We start from the raw sequence: 21420 nt of genomic DNA on the forward strand, positions 1-21420 counted from the left end.
AACACATGCCACTTTTTCCAAATCAGTGGACGTTTGTCACTTCACTGGATCTTAGCCTGATATTGAGACTGCACCCAGGACTTGTATCAGAAGACAAGACTGTGCCTGCTACTAACCCTCAGCAATTCTGCCACAGCCTTGTCTTTTCCTTTGTTGTACAGCCATTTTTCAATAGGAAAGGGAAAGCAGAATCTCTACAGATTTAAGCTGACCTTATATATAATGGTCTGGAATAATTTTATGCAGAAGTGAAAGACAAGGGTCATACCTCCTTCGTTATAATTCAAGCTGCAGCAAGAATTATGGACCCCAAAGGATCTTTCTAGCCAGATGAATGTGATGTGAAATATTAGTTAAAAGACATTAAGTCATTCCAAAAGTACAGCTGCCTCTAAGCTACTGACTGCTTTATGAAGGTAGATTACTTGCTTACAGTCTTTTGAACTGTAGGGGTCTTCTAATCCAGTGGTCCCCAACCTTGGGCCTCCAGATGTTCTTGGACTACAACTCCCAGAAGCCTTCACCACCACCTCTGCTGGCTAGGATTTCTGGGAGCTGAAGTCCAGGAACATCTGGAGGCCCAAGGTTGGGGACCACTGTTCTAATCAATTAGTCATTGTGTAGCGAATGATAAGAAATAGTTACAGTTGTGTGATCTATTTCTCTATTATTTAAACAATTTTTAACATAAAGCTCTGTGTTTACAATGACTTATTCAGTACCTGGTTCCTGTTATGGATAGTTCAGTGGTTTAGGTCTCTGGCTGCGAAGCCAGAAGTTAGGAGTTTAATTTCCCACGGTGCCTCCTTTACAAGGGCTAGACTCAGTGATCCAGAGGGTCCCTTCCAGTTCTGCAGTTTTTAAAATTACTCTACTACTACTATTATTATAAGAAGAGAAGTTCTTGCTTACATTAAGATTCTACGCATGAGCAATAATCCTGGAAATTCTGGATTTTTGCTTACATGGAGCAATTAAAAGTCAGGAACTATGATTCGGATGATATACGATTAAAAACTCTGTTTTCTTTCTGTCTGAAGTGTTTCTCATTCTAATGATTTGATCTTGAGCTGAATGTTTTTCATCTAGATAACGCTCTTCCCATCTATTCCACTTGCTTTTGTTCTTAACTTTAAACTAAGAAATGTGCTTTCAAAGAGCTGTATTCGAAAAATGTGTCTCCTCACTTCTACTGACTTTTATATTAATTAGCCTCCATGAATTGTGGCTATTTGTTTGACATAAGGTAATAGGAAGAACAAAATTTCTACCAGCTATTAAAATCAGAAATCACTTGTATTGTGGCATTAATTCTTATATTCTGGAGCAATCATCCACTTACAGTAAGCTAACATTTTATACTAGCTGATTATTTTTGTGACAAAATGTATTAGAGATAGGATAGTCCTTATTCTGAGGTCACTAAATTGAATAAGACCTCCTGCTTTATTCCATTTTGTTATCTGTCCATGCTTCAATAGATAATGATACAAATTTAAGAAATTATAATTCCTATTTGCTGCCACCTTGCAATAAAGCAATCTGTTCTGGCACTTAGTAAATAACAGGCATTCTCTCCTAACATATTGGCTTACAGGCTTACTTGTTATCAAAGCTGAGGTACATTTCACCCTAAATGAATGGAATTGGAAACACTTTTATCCTGAGTAATACAGATTTCATCTAATATGTTGTCACAGTAGTATTCAAGCATCCTACCACAAGACTTGAATACAGACAAGAATGTAGTTTATGAAAAAAAATAACTTAAAGACTAATAAGAAGCAGAATCCACATTTTACAGCAGTACTCCCATACTGACTGTACATCTACACCAGCTGGATTTTGCATTTAAAAATAGGTAAAAAGCTTATACTACCACAATACAATGGCTTATTCTCATTCCTCACAATGAAAAGTATTATTTTTATTTGGTCTTGTTCTTTTTCAGTACATATTTCAACAACAATGTAATTCAGTCCCAGCTTGAACTGATTGACTCAAGACATGCAAATTTCATTGATTCACTGGGTCTACTCTAGCTGGGATTTAGGCCTCTTTGTTCATTTGTGTGTGTACATTCTGGCTATCAATAATTCTGTCTCTGCACTTTTGTTTTTGCACACAGACTCGTACACACACACACATACACAGCCTTCCCAACAGATGTCATTGTTGGCTGAGGACAGCATTGATGTCTTTCTTCTAAAGCAAACAAAACACTAAGCTGGATGAGAGGAGACATGTGTACATTGGACACTCATGAAGGGCAACGCAGAAGAAAGAGTAGAAAACAAAGTGGAAGTAGCTTTTATTGAGGAGACTGGTGCCGATATATCTTTAATGCACAGCGTGGCTCTCTGCTAGTTGCAGAGGACATGCAAAATACTGTCCTATATTTTCAGTCAGTTCGTTTAGACACTTGTGCCACAGCAACTGAGAGTTTGCCAAAATCATCCCATTTTTGAACATTAACCACATCCAGCAGTCTTATGGTATGTCTGTGTAACTAGACACCTTTCCCCCCGCACACACACATACTTATGGGTTAGAGGAATTGTACTTAGGAAATATATTTTATAAGCTGTCAGAGCCATTGATGTTAAACGTAATTGTGATAAACTGGTAGCTCTGGAGTTCCAGTCCTTCAGGGTAGGTCATGTTGCAAGATACCATTTGTCTGTATTCTTCAGAAGTGGATTGGTAGCATCTAGATTTTTAATAAGTTTTATATTCTAGGCGTGCACACTTACAGAGAAAGATATTTATTTATTTTGTAGATCAGAATGGCCTGTGGAAAGCAAAGCCAACCAATGGGAATTAGAACCAAGCAGGAAAAAAACCTGCATCATAAAATTTGTTTTTAAAATGCAGTAGGACTGTGACATCCAGTGGAGATTGGTTCCAAACCCTGCCGAAGATGCTTGAAAAATGCATACATAGCATGGTCTCTGGCTTCCTCTAGTAGCCACGTCTGGTAAATACACCATGGAAATACATACAAATACCTATTTCTTTGTTTTTTTTAAAAAAATAATATGTTCAGGCAGCAGATAAGTGAATCCACAGATACTGACCGCATGGATAGGGGGGGTTCTACTGTAACATGAATTTGCAAAGTATTATAGCCTATAGTTTGGAGATGTCAGAAACAAATCACAACCATCTTTCAGGAGAAATACACTGTTGTTGGCTCTTAACTAAAGATGGGGACAAAGCGCCAAAAGGGAAAGGAAAAGTTTGACAACAACGAATCAAAGCAGCTGCGGGATTGCTTTGATCCCTTTTCTCTCCCCCTCCCCCCCGTGGGTCTTAACAGGAGAAGGCAAAGGAGGGATCAAAGTGATCTCACAGTGGCTGGGGGATCCCTTTGGTCCCTCTTTGATCCCTTCCCTCCTCTTCTTATGCCCCGCAGGCTTAGGAAGAAGAGGAAAGGGGAACCAAGCCAGCCCCCAGCCCCCGGGGGTGGGATTCCCTTCAGGCAGGCTTTAGGAAACCACCCAAAGGGAAAACCCCTCTCTGCTTATGCCCCAAGGAACAGCTGATCCACAGGGACATAAGCAGATAGGGAATGAAGGGACATTTTATATTTATTGCTTTATATTCATTGGGAGTCTCTGGATCCAAAGAATATGAAGCAATGAATATCTGATGAATCAAGAATGTTTAACAAATATCCTGATTCATTTTTATATTTGTCCCCAGGTCTACTCTTAAGTGTTGAGGCACACACAAAGGAAGTTTGTTTTGCCACCAAGCATTGTTCAAGGGATTTAACAACTCCCAGAGAGGGAAAATCAATGAGACCAATTAGTCCTCCAGATGATTTCTGTGAAGCTGATCTAGAGTTGCCTGGCCCTTCCAGAAAGAGGAACTAGAAGTGGTTGTTACGGTAATTTTCTGCCCAGCAAAGCCAGGAACTCTATTGAAGAAACTGGGCAAAAGCTGCAAAAAGGTTGTGGAATTCCTTATTATAAGCAAATGATATTTTCATCTTGTTTTTAAAAAACCCTCATCTGTCATCCTGGGAGTATATGTGAAGGCCTTGCCTACATTTTTTATTGAGATGTTTTTCCTTCAAAATCTTTTTTCCTCCGGAAGTACTAGGGCAATCCTGTTGTATAGTTTTGCTAGTGTAACACCACCAGTGTAATTTTATTTGGCAAACTGCCAACAGATAAGAAGTCAGAGTGCATTTCTAGTCAAAAAATTTATGTGTGGTAGGAAAAACCTACACCAACTTCTTTACTTGCAGTAATTCACTGCTGACATTATGCTGCTCTTATTATTCCAGTGGACGTAACTGCTAGGATTTTGGCCATTTCCCCAGAACCACAATGATGATTGCATCTGATCTCTGGGGGAACAGGGAAGCTTGTGGGGGAAAAACCCCTCTTCCTCATCCCTGCTTTCTCTGTTTCATTGTTAACATTGGCTGTTGTTTCCTTTGTCCAACAAGCTTTCCTTTTACCAAAATCTCATTTTGTGTACCTGTGGTTCTGTAGAAACTAGCACTGTATGATATCATGTGACCATATACCAAGATATTGTTGTATGGGCTTGTGAAGGTTTGTCTTTTGGTTCTCTTTTCTTCCCAAATAAAATGTGAGATTTCTTCAACTTTGAAACAGGTGTGAGGTTTATTGAGGTATTTAGCAGATAACCAGTGTCCACAAAATTGTCCCATAACTTCTCTCCTGTCGACAATGGGTCAGCCAGGGGTTTCCATCCTTCATTTAAGAACGGGTTTCCTTCTGCCATGTTTCATGGGCCCAGCCAGTCTGTAGCCATGTCCGGCTTCACCATCTGTCCGGTCTCTCCTTCCAGTAGGGGAAAGGTCTTGTCGTCCCGGACCTCACTCCACCTGGTATGTCCGGTCAATGTGGGTGTCGCCCAGGGTCCTCCCTGCATTCCCCCCTCCTCATCTCTTTCACTCTCCATTCTAATCTCTCCCTTCTTTCTCTTTCCAATCTCTCCTTTTCCTCTCTCAATCTTCTCTGCCACTCCTTGGCTTCAGCTTCACCCCAATACTAGGGTCTTGGGGGAGGGGAATCTCTCTTCTTCTTCTGTAATCTGCCTCCTCCTTTGGTACCCTCAGTCTTTCCCAAACTCCAGTCCATGGATCCTCCATCCAGACCCATTCCCAGCCTGGAGGCAACTGACTCTCCTTCCTTTGTATCTCCACTGTCCCTGCCTCTATCTCCACCCTGTTACTCCTTTTTCTTCCCACCAATTCCTCCTCCGTTCCCTTGACCATTAACCCCTGAATCTCTTCTTCCAATTCCCGGGTGTCTGTCCCCCATTGCTCTGTCCTCCTAGGAGGTAGAGATAGTAGAGTCTGTATCTCTCTCTCAACCGTGTGAAGGAGGGATGGCACTCTGGTGAGAGGGTTGCCACTCTCGCCACCTGTCTCACAGTGCTCTGTTCCACTTCCTTTTGTGCTAGCTAATATGCAGCTAGTCTGCATATGATCAAATCCATTCAGCTGGAATCCTATCGTTGTGGCAGAGGTGTGGAATAAAGAGGTGGAAGTATATATAATATGAATTTTGAATCATTATCGAAAAGTAGCACTGAGACATGAGAAACCATTCTTAATTCAAAAGATTTGTTCATTAATATTTGTCATCATAATATCAGTTAGTAACTGATATTTTATTGCAGTGGTGGAAAGCTTTGGCCTTCTGCATTATTTGGACTTCAGTTCCCATAAGCCTTAACCTGCATGGACCAAAGGATTGAGAACAGACATCCAAAACACCTGGATGGACGAAAGTTGACCCAAAGCATTAATGACATATGCAAGCAGGAGCTGGCAGATTCTACCTTATTGTAGAACAAAGTAGTTTTGGCCAGTATACTTTCTAACCATTTTTATGGCCACTACAGCTGTGATCCCCAACCTTGGGCCTCCAGAGGTTCTTGGACTACAACTCCCAGAAGCCTTCACCACCACCTCTGCTGGTCAGGATTTCTGGGAGCTGAAGTCCAAGAACCTCTGGAGGCCCAAGGTTGGAGACCACTGCACTACAGCACTTGTTTGGAAACAACGTATCAGTATATAATATCACATCTTATCCTGCTTTTATTTTTTTTGCTCCCAAAAGGACTTGCATACAATAAAGACAGCAATGAGGAACTATAGTTGCTGAAAGAAATAAAATATTTGCCATCCCTGCAGGCCCATGAAGATTTATTTTTCCTAATGCAGGAGGGTGAGTTCACCATCATGGGCTACACAGTGGTGGCATTTACTTTATTTCTTATAGAGACTATCATTCAGTACAGCTGTCTTTACTAGTTACTAGAGGGAATTGTGAAAAGTAGCTTGATATGCAGCTTCTCACTCTTTATGATACTAGGTGACAAGAAAGGCATGTTACTGTGTTAATGGCACTATAGTGCACTATTAAGTGATGAGAGTCTAATGAGTCAATCTATCATTGTAATGAGGCCATCTCATCTGCACATTTTGCTACAGAAGGGTTCTTTCTCTTTGTAGGCTTTACTCCAACTGATCATCATAATTATCATTTTATTATATCATTTGTATAACGCCTATGACATACCCTGTGCCCCCTACCAAAAAATATATGTAAAAATAATCCCATCATACCATTTCAAAATGGGGAGAAAATAGAGAGGAAGAGTGTACAAATATGCAAGACATTGTATGCATAATCACAGCTGGGGGAAGAATAAAGGAGAAAGGAGCATGAAGAGGATGGGGAACAAATTGGTTTGAAAAAAAGATCTCTGGAAAATAAGATGAGTGTATACGTATGTAAGAGAACAATGTTCCATATGTATGGAGAATCCTAAGTAAAAGGGGAAGGGGCTTTAGGAGGTCACTTTTCAGTTCACATGTAAGGCCAGTTACTTTTGTAGAGTAACTAGCCTTACATGCACATGCAATCTTTCCTGTTCTCTCAGTTCCCGTTCTCTAGGCTTTTATGCCCCCTTCCCTCATTTTTCACCATTAACTGTAGCATGATGATATGACTGCATTGAGATAAAGGCTAGCTACAATTAATCTGAAGTCAGAGTCCCAAACTGCTGTTTAAATAAACCTTTGTTAATGCTAGCTTTGTTAATAACAAGCAAAAAAAACATTTATAGTTTTTTGCTTGTTATTGAACTCCAAAAAATCCAGAATCCTGTCCTTGTGCTTTTGGACTCCAACATCCAGAATTCTCCATTCCTGAAATCACACCTCTCAGACCCTGTCCCTGTCCCAAGGAGGCGGGGCAAGGATTCCTATAGTGCTTCCTTCAAGTGGGCAGCTCCTGGAGGAGGCAGAGGAGGGAAGTCCATGTTCCTGCTGCAATAGTGACACTTGCATGAAGAGGAGGGAAAGAGCAGCACACGCCAGCTTGTGAATGGGGAGCCAGTGAGGGTGGCTTGGGGGAAGGGAATGTGCAGCACGAAGGGAATGCGCTGACGGACCATCTCTACACATATTCCTAGGATTTTTCTTATAGTAAATTATATTTCTTTAAATGGGAGTTGGATTGTAAGAAAAATATGTCATACTGATTTTCTCTTTGTTTACTAGGAAACAGATCTCATGACCTTTAACATCTCAATGCATCGATCTTGGTGGCGAGAACATGGACCAGGTTGCATACGAAGAGTGGTGCGTCCTTCAGCTCCTGGGATCCTAGATGATTTTTCTTATGTCTCTGTGACAGGCTGCATCATTGACTTCCAATACCTGGAGGTCATTCACAGTGCCATCCAAATACTACTGTCTGTAAGTTCCTGTCAGCTGATAAAGTCAAATTACGCTGTGCTTAGGATGCCTTCTAATACTTTTTCTGTTTCTTATACAGTGCCGCTACAGCCTATGTTGAATGGTTTGTAGGTACTACTCAGCAGCTAAATATTTATTTTAAACTGAGGCTGTGAGCCCCTCCAGTCCCAACTGGATAAGTGAGGCACCCCTCTTCCATTCATACATCCATAAACTGTAGACTGGTAGTTGGAAACACAGCAGGGTTCATTGAACTTGGGAAGGCACTAACAATTAGTGATTCTGAGTTCAGTCCCATTTCTCTGGGCTAAGATGATGCCACTAGCTCAGAGTCTCTTTGCAAAAACTCTTGTCCTCTGGTTCAGCTAAGAAAATTAAGTGGGGTTGGAAAGCCCAATTATCTCCACTGGGCTCCTTGGCCCCAGAGTTGGTAAAGTCTCGTGTCTGCAACATTTGGGCCTCTGTATTCCTCCTAACGATGACAGTCAATATGCCTTCAATGAGGGCAGTTGAGGAAAGAACTTCCATTCTGGTCACAGTGTTGGTTTTGGATCCCCAAGGTTGCTTTCTCCAACTTCTTCCTATACTGATGTCCTGCTGCCTCTTCTTCTACCAGTGTCAAGTTTGTAAATTTGTTTGTTCTTCCGCCTTCCTAGTGGCCTTTCAGTCATGCTCCCCAGAATAAGTTGAGCAGTAAGGGGCTTTGAGATCTCATGTTCCCCCCTCCCTTGGGAATTTGCAGTTTCACTATATTCACCCACCGGGGATGTTCCTTATAAATCTAATCCTACTCTCCTGGAGGTTCTGCCTCTTCATCTGGGGAATCCTCTGCCGTTCATGTTGGATATCCTCCCAAGCCTCTTCCTTGGGGTCCTCCTTGGACAACTGGGTGGGATGTGTGGCCCCTTAGTTGGGGCACCTGTCCTGTGTCCCTGTCCTCCTCACAGAGGCAAAGAGAGAGAACAAAGGTATTGTCAAACACCCCCAGTTCCCCTGTTTGTTCTTCAACACACTCAGGTTCCCTTTCAGGCATGACATCTAATTTCCCCTCTTTTTCGCTGCCACCAGTGGATTTCTTTTATCCACAATGTAAATTATTTCACTCAGACACTAGCTGCTGACCATTGAATGTTTTTTATTATGACGGCTGCGATGACGTCACCTGCCTATCATGGTTATGCTGGAACCCATCTGCCTATAGCAGAGCAGGAGGTGGGACTCCAGGAGGTGGAGCTGTGTATATAAGGGGGGGGGTGAGTGAATGATGTGAGTCAGTTGGGAGTTGGGAGTTAAGAGTTATGGAGAGTGAAAGTTGAGTTAGGGCACTGTGTTAGTTAAGGTCTGAGAGTGTGTATGAGGGGATACTTGATTATTACTGATTGCCTTTTTATTTTAGTTGATAAAGTGATTTACCATTCCTTCTGTTGTTATCAATAAAATACAGGTTTTTATTTTTAAAATCATACATTTGTCTGAAGAGTCTTATGAAGGAGTGGTTGGTGGCAGCGTAAATAAAGTGTGAATGAGAGAGTGTCCTGACCATTGTGACGTGAAAGAGGGATGTCACACAGATGTTCTTTATTTATTTACTCAGAATTACAATCATTGAAATGTAGTCTTTTGTTTACTTATTGGCCATTTAACTAACTTGTGTATTTGCTTGTTACTATTCTCACTTCCAACTTTGACTATCTAACTATTTCTCTAACTCCTGACCAACTGAAATGTTAACTCTCTAACTGCTATCCCTAACTGATCTCTCTAACTGATAGCCTTTAACTGCCTTCCATTCTCTTCTTATATTTCCTTGGTTCCACCCCTTCTGTTCAACCATTGTTTGCTAAATCAGGGTTCCATTGTGATGGACAGGAGTGGTTACTGACCTGTCTGTCACAGGTTTAAGCTAAGTAGGAAAGATGGTGAACCATTTTCCAAGAGATCTGACAATCAAGAGGTGAAGGAAAGAACAAATGAAAGAAACAAATATTGAGATAAACGGAACCTTTTGTGTCCCTCTCTTTTGTTAAAACAAAACACTAGGGCTTAAGAGGCTCTCTTTTGGAAAATAATGAAAAATCTGAAAATGAAAACAAGAGCCACTTTCATATTTCTTCGCATTCGTTTTAACCCCAAATCCCATCCCTGCTGGGTACCACTGATACTGATATCTTCCATGAATATGTGGCCAATATTAGGAGCATCAGGAATACTTTTCTAGTTTTTCTTTTATCATTCATTGACAAATATAGCTCTCAGCTCCCAAAGGACTTTTCTAGTGGTTTATAGAGATGCTTTTTAAGTGTAGGTTCTGAATTTGTGAGGAAAGTATCTTTCACTTGAAAGCCAAATGTAAATTACTGTCAGTAGGTGACACTGGAGAACATGCATAGAAACCTCTGTACATAGAAATTTGCATGCATTTCTATGCACACACACAAATTCTTATTCATCTGTGCAACGTTGCAGTGTCTCATGGATTTGCAGAAAGGCACACCTTAATAATTTTTATACACAAATGTAGAGACATCACTTTTTCTCTCATTGGCACTGCTCTTTCTAGGAACTATGCACAGTCATTCAGGCAATAAACCTACTACAAACAATGGGAAAGATTATTTTTAGCACTTTCTGTGGAAGCCTTGACTGCATGGCTCAGTGTAAGTGGTGCAACATGCACATGGATGGAAATTACTCACAATCAGGACTGAATAAAATCAAGAATTGTATTAGAAAGCAGAGCAGTAGAATGTAGAAGGCCTGATCTGGCTCAGAGATGGCAGATTTTATAACTCAGCAGTTTTGAACCATGGAAAGTAAAAATATTAAGGATACCAAGAGAGAATAATGTGGTTAAAAATGTATCCATAGCGTGAGTTGAAGATTTCTGTACTCTTGGGTATATTACTACTTTTAATCCTTTTTTTTAGTGGTCCTCTGAGGTTTTTTTTTAATCCACAAAATTAATACAATTTATATAATTTTTGAATAGGACGCTTGGGAAAGAAAAATGGAAAGGATCATAAAGATGATAATAACAATAATGAAAGCATCATGTGAATGGAACCTATTTAAAATGTGTAGCCTTTTTGTCTGTGCAATATGGCTGCCTACAGTGTCTTATTATGCAAATTAGTGTGAGTCATTTTGTCAATATGTAAACAAAGCACAAGAACATGAAAGGGAAAGACTTAATGAGATACCTTAATCAGCCACAAAGAGATTGTTTGCCTGGGGAAAGGTTCCAAACATCATATGAACCTAAATTTGCAAGTGTAAAAATAATCTTCTTCAGATTTGTCAATTATATGTAATTGTCCATTCAGATAATGAAGTGTTTTATTAGACTGATGCAATGGTCTCTTTGGTCATGTGATCTGGACAACTTTCTGCTTGAATTGACCTTTATTTACAGTATTGTGCTCTGTGAACTGAAATGTACATTGGATAGCATCACATTATGCTTGAGTTCTATGTTTATAAATCTTATTTGTCTATTGTGAAAGAGCTCATACTTTTCAAATTTCCCACAATTTCAGCAATGAACCCTAGAATTCAGTGAGTGTTTTGTTGAGGCCATGGTGATCTTGTCTGAATGGCTATAACACTGTCAGTATTTTCATAAAAACCATGAAAAGGCTATGAAAAGACTGTCATGTAGACCAGTGGTTCTTAACCTTTGTTACTCGGATGCTTTTGAACTGCAACTCCCAGAAACCCCAGTCAGCACAGCTGGTGGTGAAGGCTTCTGGGAGTTGCAGTCCAAAACTCCTGAGTAACTCAAGGTTAAGAGCCAGTGATGTAGACCACTGGTTCTTAACCTTGGGTTGCTCAGGAGTTTTGGACTGCAACTCCCAGAAGCCTTCACCACCAACTGTGCTGGCTGGGGTTTCTGGGAGTTGCAGTTCAAAAACATCCGAGTAACAAAGGTTAAGAACCACTGATGTAGACTATTGGTCTCGATCATGCAAGAAGCACCCAGAGAGTTTGGGAAGTTTGTCTGAGTAAATATGCATTTATTTTGCTGCCAGATTGTCTGGTTTCTCAAAATTACAGATACCATTTTGCACATAGTCTTTATTGGCCGTGATCACATAAGCATTTGAACCTTCTGGAGTCTGGTTGGTGTTGGTGGTGGGAAATAAAATGGCTAGAACTGAACGAAGTACTTATACCTATGTCCAACGCATGTGTGTTATGTGCCATTAAATCTGAACTGACTTACAGTAACCTTAGCTAACCCTTCCCCACCTGTAGTTTCTGGCACAGGGATCATGATGTGTGTGTGTCTGTGTCTCTGTGTGTCTGTGTGTCTCAGTCCATGTTGGATATTGGGATTTCAAGACAGCCCTGAGTCACTCCACTTCCGGCAGGTACCAAGAGCTGTTTATGCTTTCTCTGGTGCTTGCGCATCCAGCACCTTATCTGTATTGTAGTGGGGGTTGGGCATCCTACTGATTGCCAAGGTCTTCATGGGGATGGGGACAGCGACAGTGGCAGATGGAGGTGCCTCCCCCACAACCTCTCCCTTAGCTACTTGCATCTGTTCCCATGACCATGTCCAAGGATCCTGAACATATGTATATTCCACATCCCCAGTGGCACAGAGGACTGGATCCAGCTCATCCTTGTCTTCACCCCACTCCTTGCTGGCTAAGTGCAATCAGTCTCCCTCCTCTTCCCCTTCCTCTACCTTTATCCACAACTGGCTTTCCTGGGACCTGATCTCTGCCTCCTTACCTAGGTTTCCGGTCTCACTTCTCTCCTCCTTACCTCCACCTGTCACCTAACCTCCAAGGTCTATGCCCTTTTTGGATCTGAGAACTGTGGCCACCACCAGGCCTTCTGGAGGGCACAACGTGAGGACAGATGGTCCACCAGAGGCTCTCATGAGAACCACCTCACAATGAGACACTGTGGTTTCAGAAACAAACACTAATAAAAAAAGGCAAAAAAGCAAAGTGTGCTGCTTATATACAGCCCCATAGGGCTTAAAGCACTCTCTGGGTTGTTTCCAAGTTAATTATGCAGGCTACACATTGCCCTCCCCCCAGCAAGCTGGGTACTCATTTTACTGACCTAAGAAGGACAGAAGGCTGAGCCAATCTTGAGCTGGCTACCTGGGATTGAACCCCGGGTTGTGAGCACAGTCTTGGCTGCAGTACAGCAGTCAATAATTCATTCAATAAAAGTCTATTTCTTGAGGATGAACATAACTGTAGTCCTCTTGATCCCAACATCTCTCACCTTTTTTTCTTTTGTTTTGTTTCTTTTCCTATCCCTATATTTTTGTATTAACTCAAGAATGTGGCGTAGAATTCTGGACAACTCAAAAGCTCATACACATTTCTGTCATTTTGGTCAGTCATAATAAGGTACTGAAGAAATGTAGATTTTGGGTTTGATTCTTGTCAAGGTCCAACACGGTTTTGTTTTATTTATTTTTTTTAATTTAAAGGTGTAACTGGGCTCCAGAGAGTTTTGTAACCTTTCAAAATAGATATTTCTCATATAAGTTTACTGTTGCTACCCTTTTGTTGGCAAAGAATTAAAATCTCTTCTTCCAAGAAAACATTAGTGAACAATGTTATTTTCCTAGAGCTATGTTTTTTTTAAATTGAGAATATATCTATTTCAGCCAACAGTCATGTATTATAATTTGGAGTGTTCGGTAGAATCCTGTTGTTTTATGTTCTAGGCTTCTACTGGGTTTTGTTAAAAATGGGGAATAATCAGTACAGTTCCACACCCCTAATATTCTCACATCATTCTGAAAATAATGTTTTTATTATTATTTTAGCCATTTGGAATTGAAGTGGTTCTCTCACGGTACAGTATCTCTAAAAGATGGAAAGTGAACACGTACCCTTTTAACACAAGAGAACAAAGAATGTGAAGCCTTTCTGTTGACATATCAAACTTTGAGAATTATCACTGAAGTATGTTTCTCCATCTGACGGAGCAATATTTGTACTCTTAAAGCAAAGCAGGTCTTAGGCCATGATAGCAGCAGTATATTTGGTAATTCTGGGCCCTGTATTCGTCATGAGAACCACTTTCGCATTTTGTAAACTTAGTGGATACTGGGAAGTGTATTAAATACTATTTTTAAAAGAATAGCCATTTATGGCTTACCTAAGATACCAAAGACTGTGATAGGAAACACCAAACCTGGATTTACCAGTCCAGGCCTATGGTACACTGGTTTTGCAGAGGGCAAAAAGAAAAATCCACATCAACATTTAGGGTGACCTTGTGTCATGCTTTACAGAACACTGTCTTCTTTTAGAAGGGCTGTCAGAAACCAGTACTCAGTGTCCTCTGTTTCAAGGGTGATCATGTCTAAGAATGGTCTAAAAACAAAGACTAAATTCCTGTTCACTTTACACACAATTTTGTTAGAGCAGTCACACAGAGATCATTCTTCAGATGATGGTTGTACACTGATTGGAAAATTGGGTGCACAATGAATTGTGCAGAGGATAGCCTGATGGAGAAGAAAAATATCTTGCATGAATAATTTTATTAACAAGATTTTGGCTAAAGAATTATTCGATGGGAGAGCAGGGGATTTAAGGTCATAGCACCTGGATAGCAGACTATCCAGATTACCTGGCACAGTTTTCCTGCCATACTGAAATATATTGTGATCTTACTTGCATTTTAATCATGGTTTCTAAATTAGCATCTATCTAAATAAAGAAACAAGTGGGCATATTATTGTTTCACACACACCCTTTTTAAAAAAGCAACATTTAAGTAGGATTTGGATTGCAACAGAAGAAAATTGGCTCTCTCTTAAAAACCTAAGCATTTACAGAGTTGGAAAGATCATCACATCCAGTCCTTGTCAGGGAAGCACAATGAGGAATTGAACTCCCAAACTCTGGCTCCACATCCAGATACCTAAACCACTGAGCTATCCAACTTCTTTATATCTAAATTGCTCATAATAGATCATCTGTATCATAATCACTCTGTCACAAATTTGTTGTTGTTGTTTAGTCGTTTAGTCATGTCCGACTCTTCGTGACCCCATGGACCAGAGCATGCCAGGCCCTCCTGTCTTCCACTGCCTCCCGGAGCTGGGCCAAATTCATGTTGGTCACTTCAATGACACTGTCCAACGATCTCATCCTCTGCCGTCCCCTTCTCCTCTTGCCCTCACACTTTCCCAACATCAGCGTATTTTCTAGGGAGTCTTCTCTTCTCATGAGATGGCCAAAGTATTGGAGCCTCAGCTTCAGGATCTCTTCTTCCAGTGAGCACTCAGGGTTGATTTCCTTCAGAATGCATAGGTTTGTTCTCCTTGCAGTCCAGGGGACTCTCAAGAGTCTCCTCCAGCACCACAATTCAAAAGCATCAGTTCTTCGGCGGTCAGCCTTCTTTATGGTGCAGCTCTCACTTCCGTACATCACTACAGGAAAAAACATAGCTATGACTATTCAGACTTTTGTTGGCAAGGTGATGTCTCTGCTTTTTAAGATGCTGTCGAGGTTTGTCATCGCTTTCCTCCCAAGAAGCGGGCGTCTTTTAATTTCGGGGCTGCTGTCCCCATCTGCAGTGATCATGGAGCCCAAGAAAGTGAAATCTGTCACTACCTCCATATTTTACCCTTCTGTTTGCCAGGAGGTGATGGGACCAGTGGCCATGATCTTAGTTTTTTTGATGTTGAGCTTCACACCAGTTTTTGAGCTCTCCTCTTTCACCCTCATTACAAGATTCCTTAATTCCTCCTCACTTTCTGCCATCAGAGTCATATCATCTGCATATCGGAGGTTGTTGATATTTCTTCCGGCAATCTTAATTCCGGCTTGGAATTCTTCCAGTCCTGCCTTTCACATGATGTATACTGCATATAAGTTAAGTAAGCAGGGGGACAATATGCAGCCTTGTTGTACTCCTTTCCCAATTTTGAACCAATCAGTGTTTCCGTATCCAGTTCTGTTGCTTCCTGTCCCACGTATAGGTTTCTCAGGAGATAGATAAGGTGGTGAGGCACTCCCATTTCTTTAAGGACTTGCCATAGTTTGTTGTGGTCCACACAGTCAAAGGCTTTTGCACAGTCAATGAAGCAGAAGTAGGTGTTCTTCTGGAACTCTCTGGCTTTCTCCATAATCCAGCACATGTTGGCAATTTGGTCTCGAGTTCTTCTGCCCCTTCGAAATCCAGCTTGGACTTCTGGGAGTTCTCAGTCCACATACTGCTGAAGCCTACCTTGTAGGATTTTGAGCATAACCTTGCTAGCGTGTGAAATGAGTGCAATTGTACGGTAGTTGGAGCATTCTTTGGCACTGCCCTTCTTTGGTATTGGGATGTAGACTGATCTTTTCCAGTCCTCTGTCCACTGTTGAGTTTTCCAAACTTGCTGGCATATTGAATGTAGCACCTTAACAGCATCATCTTTTAAGATTTTACATAGTTCCATTGGGATGCCATCACCTCCACTGGCCTTGTTGTTAGACAAGCTTTCTAAGGCCCACTTGACTTCACTCTCCAGGATATCTGGCTCAAGGTCAGCAACCACACTATCTGGGTTGTCTGGGATATCCAAATCTTTCTGGTATAGTTCCTCTGTGTATTCTTGCCACCTCTTCTTGATGCCTTCTGCTTCTTTGAGGTCTCTCCCATTTTTGTCCTTTATCTGTCACAAATGATGCACTGTAATTTGATCTTGCGGAAGATTTATACATAAGTTATTGTTAATGTTACATTTTTCATTTCAATTTGATTACATTTAGAATTTTACTGAGTAGGTAATCAGGTATATGAAAAAACTCAGGACAGAAAAACAACACTGAATGAATGCTTTAAATAGTAGAACAAAAGACAAGCCACAATGAAATGTTGTTTTTGTAATGGTGAGGAAACATAATGGTGAAGAATATATGATTGGGAGCCACATGGATAACTCATGGGCTTCTCAGAGATCCATTAGCAGCTTAGGAATGTGTAGAATGAAAACTGCTGATGTGTGTTGTTGTTGCATTAATGTCTCAGCCTGAGCAAGAAACCTCTAGCTCCACATGTGTCTATTAAGGCTGTTAGAAGCAGGAATAAAACTATTTTTAGCTTCAGTTTCACTATACACTGAATGGAGTTTATGTTACCTTCAGCCTCAGCTATTCAGCCGGAATTAAGGTCTAGTCTTTAAAAGCATGTAGTGTAAAGGAGTTGAAGAGGAAAGTCGGCTAGTTTTCTAGAGGAATTATGGGACGCCAGTAAATTTACTTTATTTGCTTTTGCAGTATGTTTCTCACAGAAATCAAGCATATTTTGACAGTACAATCCTATGTGCTTCGTCTGAAGTACATTCCATAGCATTCACTGGGGGCTTACTCCCATGTACAGTAATGCGAAAAAGAAAGTACACCCTCTTTGAATTATGTTGTTTTCATTTCAGGACATAATAAAAATCATGTCCTTAGCAGTTCTGAAAATTGGATAAATATACCATATTTGCCGGCGCACAAGGTGACCGGCCGTATAAGACGACCCCCGCCCAACAGGAGGAGGAGGAAGAGGGGAAACGGGGGTGGGCGAGCGAGCGCGTGGCTGGCTCAGTGGCGCGGGGCAGCGGGCAGCCCGGCGGCGGCTCAGGCATAGCAGCGAGAGGGAGAGGAAGAGGAGAGGCTGAGGAGGAGGAGGAAAAGGGAAACGGGTGGGGGGCGGGCGGGCGAATGAGCACACTGGCTAGGCAGCGAGACAGAGAGGAAGAAGGCAAGAGGCTGAGGAGGAGGAAGAGGAAAAGGAAAAGAGAAACGGGCGGGGGGCGGGTGAGCGAGCACGCTGGCTAGGCAGTGAGAGGGAGAGGAAGAAGACAAGAGGCTGAGGAGGAGGAGGAGGAAAAGGGAAACGGGCGGGGGTGGGTGAGCAGGCAGCCTGGCGGGAGGCTCTGGCCGCTCAGGCATGGCAGGCTATGCTTCCCTCCCTCCATACAGACCGACTGCCTGCCTGCCTGCCTGCCTGCCCGCCTGCCTTCCTCCCCAGCCAGTGCAGCCCTGCGTCATTCAGTGCACCTGGCGTACAAGACGACCCCCCCACTTGGAGGCATGTTTTTTTGGCCCAAAAAGTCATCTTGTACGCCCGCAAATATGGTAACCTCAGATGAACAACAACACATGACATATTACACTGTGTCATTATTGATTTTACAAAAATAAAGCCAAAATGGAGAAGCCATATGTGAAAGATTAAGTACACCTTATGATTACAGTAAATAGCTTGTAGAACCACCTTTAGTAGTAATAACTTGAAGTGATCATTTTCTGTATGACTTTATCAGTCTCACATCATTGTGGAGGAATTTTGGCCCATTCTTCTTTACAACATTGCTTCAGTTTGTTGATGTTTGCAAGCATTTATTTATGCACAGCTCTCTTTAGGTCCTGCCACAGCATTTCTTTTGAGTTGAGGTTTGGAATTTGACTGGGAGATTGCAACACCTTGATTCTTTTCTTTTTCAACGATTATGTTGTAGATTTGTTGGTGTGCTTGGGATCATTGTTCTGTTGCATGATTCAATGTTGGCCAAGCTTTAGCTGTCAGACAGATGGTCTCACAGTTGACTCTAGAATATATTGGTGTACAGAGTTCATTGTTGACTCCATGACTGCAAGGTGCCCAGATCCTGTAGCTGCAAAACAAGCCCAGATTATCACTCCTCCTTAACCACTGTGCTTGACAGCTGGTATGAGGTGTTTGTGCTGATATGCTGTGTTTGGTTTTCACCAAACATGGCACTGTGCATTATGGCCAAGCATCTCCACTTTGGTCTCATGTCTAAAAATCTTGTGGTTTGTTCAGATGCAGCTTTGCAAACCTAAGCCATGCTGCCATGTGTCACATTCTCAGGGGATTCAGCTGGTGAAAGTTCGATAAGCCAGACCAAGGTCAGAAGTCTGGGAGATCAAAACAGATGCTGAATCATCAAAACCAAGACACAAACCATAGTCGAAGTCAAGGTCCGAGTGCCAGGGATCAGGAGAGCAAGGTTCGAGTAGTTCAGGATAAACAGGAGTGTGGACACAAGCCAGGGGATCGACTTATTGCTTTCACAAGTTTCCAGACCTCTTAGTACAAGTTATATAGAATCAACAATCATCTCATTCCTAGAAACACTCCATCCTGCTAAAACTCTGGGCTGGTTGACCTGATGTTCCTATGAGAAGCATACATGCAAGCTTCAGATCTCTGTGTTATAAGTCTCTCCCGAAGCTTAACTCGGGCTAGTGGGGGAGGAGAATCTGGTCATGATTCAGCTGTCTGTAATACCAGAGGAGCCTCCAGTTCCACTAATTGCCCTGCATTTCCCTCAGCTGTAATTAACTCCTCCAATTCCAGGTCTTCTTCAGCTGAACTCATGACACCATGTTCTTTTTAGAGAGAAGAGGCATTCTCCTTGCAACCCTTCCAAACAAACCATACTTGTTCAGACTGTTTTTAATTGCACTGTCATGAACTTTAATATCTGATATGCTAAATGAGGCCTGTAGAATCTGAGATGTAACTCTTGGTTTTTGGCAACTTCTCTCAGCATTGCACTGTCTGACCTTAGGATGAATTTGTTTTGGACATCCACTCCTGGGAAGATTGGCAGCTGTCTCTAATGTTTTCCACTTGTGAATAATCATCCTCACTATAGAATGATGGACTTGAAATTGTTTGGAAATGGATTTATAATCCTTCCCAGTTTGATGGGCCATAATAATTACTTCTCTACAATCATTGCTGATGTGTTTCTTCATTGACCTTGTGTTCACACACACCTGAATGCTCCAGACCAGCAAACTGCTAAAACTTTGGCTTTTATAGAAGTGGTCACACTTGCTGATGATCAATTACTGAAGGGCATTTGGTTAGCAGCACCTGGCTGCTTCTTAGCCTCTTAACTCCTATGGAAGCAGTAAGGGTGCACTTAGTTTTTCACACATGGCTTTTCCATTTTGGCATTATTTTTGTAAGATAAATCATGACATGATGTAATATGCCATGTGTTGTTGTTCATCTGAGGTTGTATTTATTTATTTTTAGACCTTCTAAGGACCAGATGATTTTTATTATGTCCTGATTTGTAAAACCTTAGAATTCAAAGAGTGTGTACTTTCTTTTTCACATTACTTTATATGATTAGATAATTATCTCTTTATTTAAAGCCACAGTATAGTATAAAGATTGCTCTCTATAAACTCTGGAGAAAATAAAAAAGTGAAAAATTCTTACTGAATTAGTTGGTACAGTCAAATTAGGTAATGTCTTTAGCGTGGTTTTAGAACATTTTTTGCTTCAAGAGTAAAAACTGTCTCTCATAACACATGGTTTTCCTTATCTAAGTATCTTTCATTTAGCGTGCTTGCTTCATGATCAGCCAGTGGAATATATACATATGCTTCATTTGCAAGCCTGGTTGCTGAAAGACATATTTCTGATGAAATCCCATTGTGGAGTGGAAGTATGGTTTAATGATAATTTCACCCTTAGTCCCAACTGGAAGACATACTGTATATTGAATCAATGATACTTCAGTATGTCAATACTTGCATAAATCCCATTGATTCAGTGGGTCTTCTCTAGTTGGGGCTAACCACTGGATTTATCCCAGTCTTTATCATTATCATTCTAAAGTTCTGAATCAATGAGCCTCCTGGGGATTTTGAGCCAGTGAACATTTTAAATTTCTTGACTTGAAGGCCAAACTCCTTCAGTTGTCTTCTGTTTCTGCCTGTATGCATTGAACATAAGAAAGCAGGTTCATTATCCACTGAAAGGATATCCTGGTTACCTTCTATGTATTCAGAGTGGCACTGAGGAAGAGATGTAAGGAATCATACAAGCCAAGTACAGAATCAGGCTTTTGATGTAGCATAGAGGCGGGGGTAAAGGAACAGCACAGAATCAGCCCTGTGTCTGTCTGTGTTATGAAAAGAAATGCATTCATAAAAAGCCCTCTCTGCACAGTCAAGACAATTTTCTTTCATCATCATGCATTGACCCATACCATTTCCTTCCTACTTAGTGCTTCTAGAACAAATGTAACCTCACTACTGAAAGAAAGCTTTTCTCTTGACTGTGAGGTCTCAGGTGATTTTGCCAGCTGTGTCATTTTATCTTGGGAGGACATGAAATGGTAAGAATTGGGGCTGGTGGCTTACAACTCGCATTACTGAAATTGTGCTGGACCTACTTTTTATGTGTTGGATCTGAAAGTTGATTTTCCACATACAGAGTGCATCTTTCACAATTAGAAATGCTGCTTTATACGAGATGCTTTACACTTTACACAAGGGGTGTACAGTGGTGCCTCGCAAGACAAATGCCTCGCAGGACAAAAAACTTGGAAGACAAATGGTTTTGGCAATGGGATTGATGGCTCGCAATATAAATATTCCTATGGCTGTGCTTCGCAAGAAGAATGTTTTCTGTTTTTTGTTCCTGCCTCTTGTTTGCTGATTTTTAAATGTTTTTCTATGATGTTTAAAAAGTTAAAGTTTTTTGATTGAAATTTTTTTAAATCACCTGCACAATATGTATGGCTTTAAAGAGCACTTAATAAACCCTTTGTAAACCAAATTTGACTTTGTTCTGACTTTTTGTGCCCATAGGAACACATTAATTAGATTTCAACGCATTCCTATGGGAAAACGTGTTTCGCAAGACAAATTTTTCGCAAG

General features: G+C 41.2%; 1 protein-coding gene across 2 annotated transcripts in view; it reads left to right on the forward strand.

The window, feature by feature from the left end:
* The window catches only part of NKAIN3 (sodium/potassium transporting ATPase interacting 3), a 270587-nt gene that overhangs the window by 175018 nt on the left and 74149 nt on the right, over nt 1–21420 (forward strand). For both annotated transcript variants that reach the window (XM_020811679.3, XM_020811669.3), the window contains exon 4: nt 7556–7753. In XM_020811679.3, the coding sequence (XP_020667338.1) occupies nt 7556–7753 (198 nt within the window). The remainder of the gene's footprint in view (nt 1–7555; nt 7754–21420) is intronic.

The sequence above is a fragment of the Pogona vitticeps genome, chromosome 4 (assembly GCF_051106095.1).
Source record: "Pogona vitticeps strain Pit_001003342236 chromosome 4, PviZW2.1, whole genome shotgun sequence".
Lineage (NCBI taxonomy): Eukaryota > Metazoa > Chordata > Lepidosauria > Squamata > Agamidae > Pogona > Pogona vitticeps.